Genomic DNA, 12,805 nt, shown 5'->3' on the forward strand with positions numbered 1-12,805 from the left:
TCTTATCGAAGTCCTCCCATGACTTTTGTTTAGTTACTTATACACATAGGTTAGTTCTCTTACATTGTGTATTATTTTAGGGCATCTGCTGATTTATTTGCTAGGAACTTTCAGTATGCTTTGTTCATTTCCAGGACTACGTCTTTAACTTCTCATGCTCACATGCCTCCCTAACTGAATCAACACTTTCTTCAGAGTTTACCAGTGAGACTCCAAAGTTTGGTTCTTGTTTTTGAACTAATTCATTTTTTTTCAAATAATGTTTCTATAGTTGAGTCTGCAGTTTATCTGTAAAAGTTGTTCAACTTTAATTCTTTTTTAAAAGTTTCTTAAACAATGTTCTTTTCATTATGACAATTTCAATTAATATTTAATTAAATATGGTTATAACCAGATGATAGTAAATATATTTAAATACATTTTAATTTACGCACACACACAATTTACATGTATTGTGTAACATTGTGGCAATGTTTCTAGTACCAAAATGCTAGACCACGCAGAAAGAGAACCAACTAGAGGAACTTTTTCCAGGCCTTTTGTCAGCCACTTCCCCAGTTAGTGTATTTATGGTATAGGCAAATAAGCTTTTTAACCTCACATCCTGGACACAGCACTGATATTATTTCAGACAGCAATATGGGTATTAAGGTCTACGATCACAAGAGGGTAGTAACTATCTACCATACTCTATCCCCAATGCCTTGAAAGTCATCAAATAGATATGAGTTCAGCTATTGCTGATGGTTAAGGGTGGATATTGACTACCAACGACCTCTAAAAGTTAGTTAAGGCTTAAAAAGCTTTGTTTACTTGCTTTGGAGAATAAAGATATGTTAGATGATTTATATTGTCATAAATATACAACAATTTGCTAACATGTTGAGTAAACACATACTATTTGGGAAACTCTGCTCTATCCCTTGATAATGTCTCCAAAAGTGAAATATGGATTTCAATAATATTTAAAGTGTATATAACAGTAGCTCAGGTAGATGGAAAACACAGAAGGAAATTTAGAGAGACAGCACAAATGACCGTAAGTTGGACTCATTTGGAAAATGGAACACTGAAACTATCATTTTCTAATATAACAGAATTAACAGTTATAATAAAAGAAATGAATATTTAAGCTTAAAAACATTTAACTTACCAAAAAATTCTGGATCACTAGAATTTTCCATACTTTGTACTAAAAGGTCAGTTAGATGATCCACTTCTGCTTCCTTTCCTGTAGCTCCACGGCTCATGTTGCCTTTTCCTCGTCCAACAGCTGGGTAGTATGAAGAATATAACGAGGAACCACCACTTCCAGTGCTATATGTAGAACGAGTAGACATCTGACTTGGTGGACGAGGTGTAATTGGTTCGTAGATCGAACTTGTATCATAAGTACTCTATATAAATAAATAAATAAACATGAAGATATAACTATCGCATACTAAGAATGAAGAAATTCTTCATTATTTAACAATATGTATTCATATATTTTAATTACTTTAGACTAAAAAAAAAAATATTGACTTTAATATTTTATATAAAAGATACAGGGTTGCTTAAGGATCAAAGCTAGAAAACTGGGAGAAGACCTCCATCTAGCCTTTCAAACAACATGTTCAACTGATCAAGGCTTCTGACTTCATGTCCAATCCTCACTTTCTCAATGTGCACCCTGTTAGCAGATATGTAGCTGGAAAGCAAATGAATGAGGATGGGTTGGCATTTTACCCAACTTTCTTCCAACAAAATTGTAATTTCTGCTGGCTAAACTGTAAGAAAATAATGATACAAGATGAAAAGTCATGCCTGTGATGGCACTGCTGCTTTCATTAGGGAACCAGGACAAACAGTGAGTCAGTTTGTTGGAATGAACTCTTGATAGCAGCAAAACTGAAGATAGGCATCAACATAAGTATCAATAAAAAAGTGTAAATGGGAAAAGAATTAATGAACTACTATGTCAACATAATTAGTGTTACTAAAATAAAGATAAAACAGGTCAAGTTTTTCTAAATAACAACTACAAAATGCTATATATTCAGGCAAAAAAGAGTAGCTATAGTATTCAGTGCTAAAACAAAGAAAATCTTTAATGGCAAGCAATTTCAAGATGAATGATATGGACAAAATGGGGAAACTGAATAATGAAACTTTTGTTTTGTATCTATATATTTTTTAAGTCATTAGTAAAAGCAGGTGACAAAAAAAAAAGGGGGGGGAAGCAGGTCTTCAGTGGAGATCTAAATACCAGACTAGATATAGAAGTGTATCAGGAAAGTTGCAAAACTTATAACAGGTAGTATGGCTGCTTTAAAAGCATATCCCTCCCTAGTTGGAGGAAATGCTAACTACTGTCCCCTCCCTTTCTTCCTACATGCAGTGCACATTTTTCGGACTTGCCACACTATACTTATTTAACTAGGAAGTCAGTACCGCCTCCATTTGAGGGTACAGCAACAAAGTTTCCATAGGTTAGCTATCAGGTAGTACATAGGGCTAAAACATCTTGAATTAAGACCTCATTTGAGGTCTTAATTCAAATATCAAAAAATCTTCCTGTTTTTAACACTTTTGGAGGCTTCCTGATCAACTGGCAAATAATCCATCTGCTGCTTACTTTGCAGGTTGTGTCTGGAAGGAATCCAAGTATAGCAGCTTGCAGGGGGGACACTGTCCAATAGCTGGGATGTTTGTGTGGTCTTAATTCAAATATCAAATAAGTGAACCACCACCACATAAACATCTAATCCCTGATATGTTATTCATCACTGAACCTCAAACTGGTAACCTCTGCTACATCTTGACAACTCTCTTCATTACATCATGTATAATGCCTTTTACAAGAAAGGAAAGACTTGCACATATCTCATCTGACATCCCATGCCAAAGATGATCAGACGTAGAATCTCATTTATATGATCTATTCCTTATCTCACTTTATTACCTTCATTTGCTGTCTCCCACTTTCCTACCTCTGATGATTTTAGAAACGTATTTGACTATTTATCTCTGAAAGTTCATCACATACAGTCTAATCACTGTAATAGTCAGATAATCTTCCTTGGTGATTTCAATGTCCACAGTTCAGAATGGCTTTCCTTCTCCAGCTGCACTGACCAAGCTGGAAGGGAATGTGAAATGTTTGCTGTCAGTAATGATTTAACATGAAATGTTCACCAACCAACAAGAATGCTAGATAATCCTCATCATAGTAAATAGACCTTCGGCAGGTCTACCATGGCTGGAGTAAGGGTTCTTATTCTTGCTCCCCCCCCCTCCAAGTCATTCTGCAAGATCCAAAGGGATGCACAGAAAAATATTGACAATAGACTGGAAATACTATGGATATGTAATGAGGTTTATAAATGTATACGCTCCATCCAGTGGAACAATTAGACTGTCTTCCAAGAATTGCAGGTATATTTATATAGTGCCCACTATATCATAGCAGCTGGATAGTGACAAAATTAGACAAAATAGAAGGCGACTCAAGAAGTGGAAAAGTAGAATCTTGACAATGCTCAGCGGACATATGAAGGGTTCACAACCCTAATCTCCAAATACTTACATGAATCAGAGCATTTGTTCCAGTCTTGATCAAATTTATATTTCTTCTTCCCTTATAAACAAAGTAATTCAGAAAAAACATCTTGATATTAACATGCCAGATCATAATCAGTGTCCTACTTAAATTCTACTGCATGGAAAAGTAGAGATCAGTTCTGTGGTGACTTCAACCAGATTTCCCATTGATCTTTTTCACTGAACTCTAGACTCTGTTCAAACCAAATTGTTACATGGAACTGGGACACATGGCTGAAATTTGAAGCAGTAAAACAGAATATGACTGAGTTGTTGAAAAAGGAGCATGCTTTCCTCAAAGGGAAAAACTTGAAAGACTTATATAAAGAGACAAGTTGGTTCACAGCAAACCAACACAATGGTATAGAATGCAGCAACAATACTGGAAAGGCAGAAACAAGTAGAAGAAAGAACTTTTAAAATAAGAATACAGATAGCTCTTCAGCCATATTCTTCAATACAGTTCACCAAATTTCAAGAAGAAAGGACTATCATCAAAATCTGAGTAGATGGTGAAGACATGCCCACTATATAAGACATCCTTGACTACTTTCAAAAACACTATGAACATCTGTTTGAAGACAATAGTAATATGGAAAAGTCAGAACATTAATTCCTTTTCTATTCACATCCAAGACAGACCCATTACAGCAGCTGAAGTTACCACAGCATATAAAGAATGCCAGACAAGAAAATTCTGAGGATCTGATGATCTAGAGACAGAACTTTACTGTAGGGCAAGGGATTTTTTCCTTCTCATTCTAGTTATACTCTCGAATTATTATTTTTTTACCCCTCTCAACAGGTCACATGAATTTGTAGGAAGCCATACTATCTTCAATCCAAAACATAATAAAGACCATACCTTAATCCACAGCTGGAGGCACATTTCTCTAATACTGACTATAAGATTTTTTTTTCCCCAATATCAATAACAGGATCTAAATAGGAGTGACATACATAATCAAAAGCACGCATGTATGGAATTCTGGCCAAGCAGTAGAATTTAATCTGCTTCTTTTATATGATGCACTCTGCCTAGTTGATATGAAAAAAAAAAAAAAGAAAAAAAAAAGGCCAATGACAGTACAATGGATCTCCATCAAGCATTTGATTATGTCCAGCATATCCCTTTTCCTGTTAGCAAATTGGGAGAGGCAAAAGGCTGCTATCTGTCATTAAGAGGAACTTATGCTAATACAACTATCTGCCTCTCAGTCAATGCATTCTTATCAGTTCTGGTCAAAATTCAAAAAGGAGTCAAGCAAGGCTGCGCTCTTAGTCCCTTGCTCTTTGCATTGGTTTTTTACAAGGTGACAATTCAGTGCTGTGCAAAGGATAACAGTTCCTCCAACTATGAAGGAAAATAAAGTATCAGCATATGCAGATGATGTAGTAGGCACTTTGAAGGATAATGATTCAATATATATATATATACACACACACACACACACGAGGGCGGTCTGAAAAGTTCGGTGAATGGTCCGATATCTCAACGCAACATGAGCTAGATGAAAGTGCATGCACATGACTATCCAGAGACAAGTTGAGAAGCACCCTAGCATGGAATACACGTGACCGTCAGGGTAAACCTGCTGCAGGCAGTCGAACATAGTCAGTGTGAGAGGTAGGGTCACAGTGCAATGGAGCGACGAGTGAACATCAAGTTCTGCTACAAATTGGGGAAAGCAGCAACGGAGACGCATGAAATGTTGGTGCAACTGGATGGAAGCCATGAGCAGAAAATGTGTTTACGACTGGTTCAAACGCTTTTGCAACGGGAAGGAAACGACTGAGGATGAGCCACGTTCGGGTCGGCTGTCGACAAGCAGAACCCCAGACATGATCGAGAGAGTGCAACAAATGCTGGTACGAGATTGGCAACTGACTACAATTGCTGGCAGAGGAATTGGGCATTAGCAAGGACACGGTGCACACTCTCATCTGCGAAGATTCAGGTAAGCGGAAGATCTGTTCCCGGTTTGTGCAGCACAAGCTGACAGATGAACAGAAAGCAAAACGGATGGAAGCCACTGGAGATTTCATTACCATGTGTGACCAGGATCCATCTTTTCTGCGAACCATCGTCACAGGAGTGAGACCTGGTGCTACCAGTTCGATCCAGAATCTAAGCGGCAATCGATGGCAGACATGGCGGCAATCCAAGAACATGTGACAGTGGTTCTGCGTTCAATTCCTAAAGAGGCCTTTGCTGAAAGTTTCCAGAAGCTTTAAGAACGTTGCCAAAAGTGTGTTGTGAAGGATGGTGACCGTCTTGAAGACCAATAAAGGTAATTTGTTTGTATCTTCTGTTTTGTTTATTTTCTGATACCATTCACCGAACTTTTTAGATGCACCTCATATATATATATATATATATATATATATATATTGGTATTTCAGAATAATTCAGCAAAAATCAGTACTTAAAACCATAATCTTCCCTGCACAGCTGTGCATATTACAGAAGCTGAAAAAATTAGACAGTAAACCCATGCAATTTTTTTTGTTCGGCTGATTCCAAGAAGTTAAAAGGAATTTCTTAACAATCGAAGAAGGCATTTTTTTTTTCATTAATGACAGCAAAACCTAGTATAAGGAAATCTTTAACCTCTTCTACCAGGAATTTCCCCAATTGGTACTAACAATGACACTGTTTAATAACTTACTGAAGTTCCAAGGATACTCTAACAGGACAGTTTGCTTGAAGAATTGCATAAATTCAGCTTCTAGCAAATGTCATCAAATGGAGATACTTCAATTAGCGATCCAATCTGTGACATCTATTACAGATTGAAATGAGTAGAACATCTGGCTGCCCTCTTGCCCTGCATATTTGGAACAGATTATGTAATGTGTTGGAAATTCTATTACTTACAATAAATAGAACAGGTTCTGTTATTTTTTATTTATTTTTTATTTTTGCAATATCCCTCCCTCCAACACACACATCTGTCAGCAACGAGAAGATAATTTTGATTTTTTTATAATTTACGAATTAAAATAGCATTTGTGGAAAATGAGGGAAAAAAACATGACTTTGAAAACAAGCAATGTGACATATGAACACTTTGCAATATTGTATTAAGGAAATTTTATTATTCAGTCTAATGATTTATATATTATCATCACACCTCCATTTAGTCAGACTCATCATGGGAGGTTCATTCAACTAACAGCATATTTATTGTACTGAATCTTAAAATCCTTAACACTACCTGCATTACCTACATATTCCAGTAATGCATTCCATTCAGCCACAATTCTCCATGTAAAAAATCTACTCCTTGCATCCCTCTTCACCGCTCTTACACAACTTCCAAGAATGGCCTCTGGTTCTTTTCCTCTTGCCTTCCATTCTTTTTACAATCCCCTCTGGCTTAATTGGATAAAATCCTCTCACTAACTTAAAGGTCTCTATCACGTCCCTCTTATCCACCAAACTCTGCAATCCACATTCCTTCATCCTCTCTCCACAGTCAACATTCCAGAATTAGTTCATTCATTTTTGGACCCCTCCAATGTTTCCACATCACAATGGAAACCAGGTGACCAAATCTGAGCACAATGGTCAAATTGTGGGCTGACCAGTGCTTTATATAGTGATACAACCACCTCCTTATATAATGCCACACGTTAGTGTACTTATCATAGCAGCAATACAATGCGCAGTCTTCGCGACACTTGCAATGAGCCATCTAAACTTCAGTCTACTGTCAACCATCACTCCCAAATCTCAACTTCCTGCAGTGCTATCAATATAGTACACGGCATTATATTTCTGCAATCCAAAATGCAACACCTTGCACTTAATAATATTAAAAAACTACAATCTCAATCATTTGTCCAAGCCAAAAGTCTATTCAAATTTTCCTGAAGAGAATAAGCATCAGCAGTGCTACTTATAATTCTCCCCAACTTTGCATCATCATCAGCAAACAACCAAAGATCCCCAGTCAATCCACATGACATCTTGCCATGGGCATGGTTGTTTGTGGTTGTCTGTGGAAATACTAGTGGTGGTGGGCAGTAGATGGTGTTGGTGTAGTTGCAGTTGGTGGTTAAGTGGTGGAGACAGAGTTGTAGAGTAGGTTTTCTCCCTCGATGAGTCTTTCGACTCCCTGGAGGTGTCACGTTATAATAATAATTATAATATAATTTACAAACAAGTGAGATAGCAGGGGTCCACAAACAGAATACTGGGGAATGTCACTGGTTACACTCCTTTTTGAGACACTGACAACTTACTGGTATCATTCAGAGAGTCGATCACCAATCCATCTAACCAATAACTATCTATTCTCATCCTCTGCAGCTTGTACATCAACTTATCACATGGTAATTATCAAATGTTTTTGCAAAGTCCAAAAATATCACTGTATATGATTCTCCCTTAAAATATGGCATAAAAAGTAAATTGCTGAAACAAGACTATCCTTTACAAATCTATGCTGACCATCATAAAGAATACTATGTCCATCAACCCAATCTTGCATTCTTTTCCTAACCAATCTTTCCAACACCTTGACCACAACTGCAGTTATACAGACAAGTCCTATTTTGCCTTCTTTCCACTCCTTGGGAACACCTTACCCACTGCAAGATTTTCATTAAATAGCCAGATCAAGGAAATAGCTAACTATTGTGCACATTCTTTATCCACACACACACACACATGGTGATATGTCATCCATTCCTATAGCTTTATTAACATCTAACCCAATTAATGCTTCTGATTCTTTCACTTCCAATTCTCTCAATACTCACTGCTCCCCTTCTACACACTGTACAGAATCATTTACACCAGTATGATATACACTGATGAATTGCTCATTTAATAATTCCACTATATCCTTTGCAATGGTCACTCTGTTTCCAGGACTATTCACCAGTGTCACCTTGTCATAATTATTCTTCCTCTTGATTGCCATATATAGCAGAAGAATGCCACTAAATTAACCTTGGCCTAACCCCTCTTAATCTGCAACTTTTCTTTCTTTACCATGCTGATCACCTTTGTAGTCTGCACTTCACACTCTTCGTAAACTTGATCACCACCAACTGTCTTGTACCTCCTCCATAACATTTTTGTTCCCCAACACAGCTTGATTGATTTCACTGTCCATACATTTCATTCTTACTCCATTTACTTGCTTAACTCTTGGTATGCAGTTATACATTGCTTGTGTCATATACTGCCTTATGCACTGTCAACATCTTTTCTGCACTCACCTACACAACGAATTGATGCTAGTGGGCTAAAGAGCTTCTCGCAATCACCCAACTTATAATCACACATATATCCTTTTCTGACAGTAACTTTTTTGTATTTAACCACTTCCCAAACAAGTACTTCACGATCACTCTCTCACCAACTAGCAGCAGTGTTAGTACCTCATTAATAATTATATCCTGTGAAGTTATCACCAAGTCCATGACTCTAAAACCTCTAGTTACTTCAGTCACATGCTGCTTAAGATATTCTCAGAAATTCAACAAACTTGCTCTCCTTGTATACTATCTCCTCCTTCCATTCTACATTCCTATGATTAAAGTCTCCCCATCAGGAGACTTCATTTTTACATGCCCAGCAATTTGCCGAAACATTTCACAATCGATATTTTCTACATTCTCTGGCCTATAACAGCATCCTATCAGATATACTATCTAGTTAATTTCAACTTCATACCACACACATTCAAAATTTTCACATGTAATATCAACTTCCACACTTTGTGGACAATTCCTCTACAAAGCATTAACAGTATTCCCCCCCCCCCCCCTCCTCTTTTCATCTTCCTATCCTTCTGGAAAATTGTATATCCTTCCATTTCTAATGGTACATCATCCTCAGAACTAAATTTTACTTATACCAATTATCTTCGGGTACACTAACTTAATCAATGTAACAAACTCAGATCTCTTATTTCAAATACTTCTTATATTTGCATACAAACATAACAATTTCCCTGTCTTCCAGGCCATTCTAACAACATCAACATTCTCTAAGGACACCAATCTCTCTTTACTAAAGAATATGCCTTTGCTGCAGAACAAGTACAGTCATACCCCGACTTACACGAATCCGGAGTTAAGCAGTTTCTTATATGAACGTATTCCCGTCCCGCTTCACGCCTCACCACTAGTCGTATCTTTCTGGCGCCGGCCGCATTCACCAGTGTTGCACATGCTGTGAACAAGCACTGACGTGTTTTGCATGGTCTCCATTCATACACGATTTTCATAGTCTACAAATCTTGTGATTGTTTAATGTTATGTTCTTGATAAAAATTTTATCACATAAAAAATAATAATGTCGTCCAAAGGAAGCAAGTCCGATTCTTCTACAGCTAGGAAGAAAAGAAAAACATTGACTTTGGAAACAAAACTCAACATTATTAAGGATTTTGAAGGTGGAATGAAAATTTGTGAGCTAGCAAAGAAGTTCGATCTACAGGAATCCACAGTAAGAACAATCATAAAAGAAAGGTTTACAGATTTTGGAGGACATAGATTCTAAAAAACGAATTGTAGCCACAAGGCAAGGAATAAAAAAATCATTAGCTTGCTATGAAGAAATTTTGCATGACAAGAACAAGACATTATGCTGTCAGACGAATCTATTAGATTTTATGAAACCATTGACATCGAAATAACTTTCTTTTTTTTTTTATGTACAAAAAACTACAATTATGATTATATTTCTTAAAAAATAAAGGTGTTTTTGTAAACCTTTGATCCCAATTAACTAATATTTTGTATGTTTGTATATATAAATTACATGCAAAATTAAATCCCGAGTTATGCGAATTCGACTTGCGCGCTTTTTGTTGGTTCCACCTACCGCGAAACTTCGGGGTATGACTGTACTATGAATTCTTATCAACATCTTACCTTTATTGGTAAATGCAGGCCTCTTTTATAGAAACTTATTGAAATAAAATTGCTCTTCATGACTGTATTGATAGAAATTCCATCTACTGTTGCAAGTTTAGCAAATATTTTATTTACATCTAGCACATGCTGTGTGATAAATGGAAATGTTAGTCTTTGTTTTTTTGAGTGGATGGATGGCATTTGTGCATAGTCACTGTTTTTCTATCTTTCATGTCATTAATATGTTTGAAATAATAAAGTCCGCTTTTTGATGATCATGCTTTGCACTGAAATGTTTCAGAACACATTCGATAACGACACTTAAGGAATTGAACAACGTAGTTAAGGATATAAATTAAATTATACTTTAATAAATATTTTCCGATATTTCGGCGATGTCACATTGCCATCTTCTAAAGGAACTTACAAAAAAGCACGTGGGCACTACAAACCATATGGCTTCGCTACGTTGATGATGTGTTCGCTATTTGGCCACATGGCTCGGAAACACTTCTCTCCTTAACACACTTAAACAACCAACACCCCAGAATCAAATTCACCCTGGAAAAAAACAGCCTCCCTTTCCTAGACACACTAGTCACCCGCCAGCCTAATGGAACCTTGGTTTTCTCAGTTTACAGAAAACCCACCCATACAGGCAGATATATTCACCAACAATCCCCCCTCCCCCTCACAACAATATGGAGTAGTGAAAACACTATACAAGGGCTAAACTAATCTGTTCAAACGACTTGGCCCTAAACACTGAACTAAATCACATCCTCAACACTTTCTCAGCCAATGGCTACCCCCAAAAAAAGTCCAAAAAATATTAGAACCTACAAACCACAGATCCCCCCCCCCCTCCACAACAAGGATTATTCTAAATCCATCACCATTCCCTACATCCGAGGCACCTCGGAAAAGATTACCAAAATCTTAAAAAAGCATGACCTGACCTCCTGTTACAAACCTTACAGAAAATTGGCATCCCTTATCTGCTCCACTAAAGACCAACCACTTCCCCTAGACCTACCTGGTGTATATACCAGGTCCCTTGCAGTTGTAATCTGTCTTACTTTGGCCAAACAGGCAGGATAGCGAATATCAGAATTTCTGAACACAAGGACTACATCCGGTTTCACAAGTACAGCCATTCTGGTCTTGCGGACCATGCTCTGGATACACGCCACAGAATACGGTGGAAGAGAGCTACAGTAATACACCGTAGCAAATACAAATACGAAAGACTATTTATGGAATCAGCCTCAGCCCTAAGAAATTCTCCAAACCTCAACAAATTTGGTTGTATGCGACTGCCCCAAATTTGGGAGGCTTACATCAGCAGACCTTCAGCCCAACGGCCAAGAACACCTACTTAGCCCGCTAGAGGGCACCATCAGGACTTTTAGGAGAACAATAGCTTCATCTCTTCATTCACAGTTACTGTGTTTGTAGTGCCCACGTGCACTTGCTTTTTTGTAAGTTCCTTTAGAAGATGGCAATGTGACATTACCGAAATATCGGAAAATATTTATTAAAGTATAATTTAATTTATATCCTTAACTACGTTGTTCAATTCCTTAAGTGTTTTAATAATGCATAACCAACGTATAAGCCTGTCTACGAGATTCGATAACGAGATGTCCATTTTTGTCATTAAAAATAAAAATTAAAAAAAAAATACTGCAACCATTTCTTGTATGTTTTACTCATTGTTATGGGATTATAATAAATTTAGTTTAATCCTTTATCCAAGTGTGAGCAAACAAAGTTTGCGCCTGAAAGTATCTTCAGGACTGGGGTAAGGTGGTACAACACCAGGGCACTCCTTGCAAAGGTGGAGCAAGCTACCAACACTCCTATCTCAGTATCTCCCATAATGCAAAACACATCTCCGTGCAGATATGTCTGGTGTTATGCATCAAGGGAAGGGTGACAACCCAGACTAGTTTCGACCTTTATTGAGGTCTCTTCAGTGGGAGCCAGGCCCGAGTGGAGATACCAGGCAGAAGCATTAGCAGGTCATCTCTACCTATAGGAGTTGCCAAATGGTGTGCCTTCCCTTAATGCATAACATCAGACATATCCGCAAGGAGATGTGTTTTGCATTATGGGAGATACTGAGATAGGAAGGTTGGTAGCTTGCTCCACCTTTGCAAGGAGTGCCCTGGTGTTGTACCACCTTACCCCAGTCCTGAAGATACTTTCAGGCGCAAACTTTGTTTGCTCACACTTGGATAAAGGATTAAACTAAATTTATTATACTCTAACCAAGTGAAAAATAAACTTTCAACATCTTTCTCTAAATCCAGAGTAATTTATTAAAAAAGGGTGGCACACCATT

At 37.4% G+C, this 12,805-nt stretch overlaps 1 protein-coding gene across 2 annotated transcripts in view; it reads right to left on the reverse strand.

Annotated features, from left to right (window-relative positions):
• Positions 1-12,805, reverse strand: part of LOC150107764 (lipoma-preferred partner homolog) — a 219,139-nt gene that overhangs the window by 129,301 nt on the left and 77,033 nt on the right. For both annotated transcript variants that reach the window (XM_090391523.1, XM_090391524.1), the window contains exon 4: positions 1,154-1,397. In XM_090391523.1, coding sequence (XP_090247649.1) covers positions 1,154-1,397 — 244 coding nt within the window. The remainder of the gene's footprint in view (positions 1-1,153; positions 1,398-12,805) is intronic.

This window comes from Typopeltis vanoorti, chromosome 4 (assembly GCF_054136105.1).
Source record: "Typopeltis vanoorti isolate ZY-2024b chromosome 4, IOZ_Tvanoo_1.0, whole genome shotgun sequence".
Lineage (NCBI taxonomy): Eukaryota > Metazoa > Arthropoda > Arachnida > Uropygi > Thelyphonidae > Typopeltis > Typopeltis vanoorti.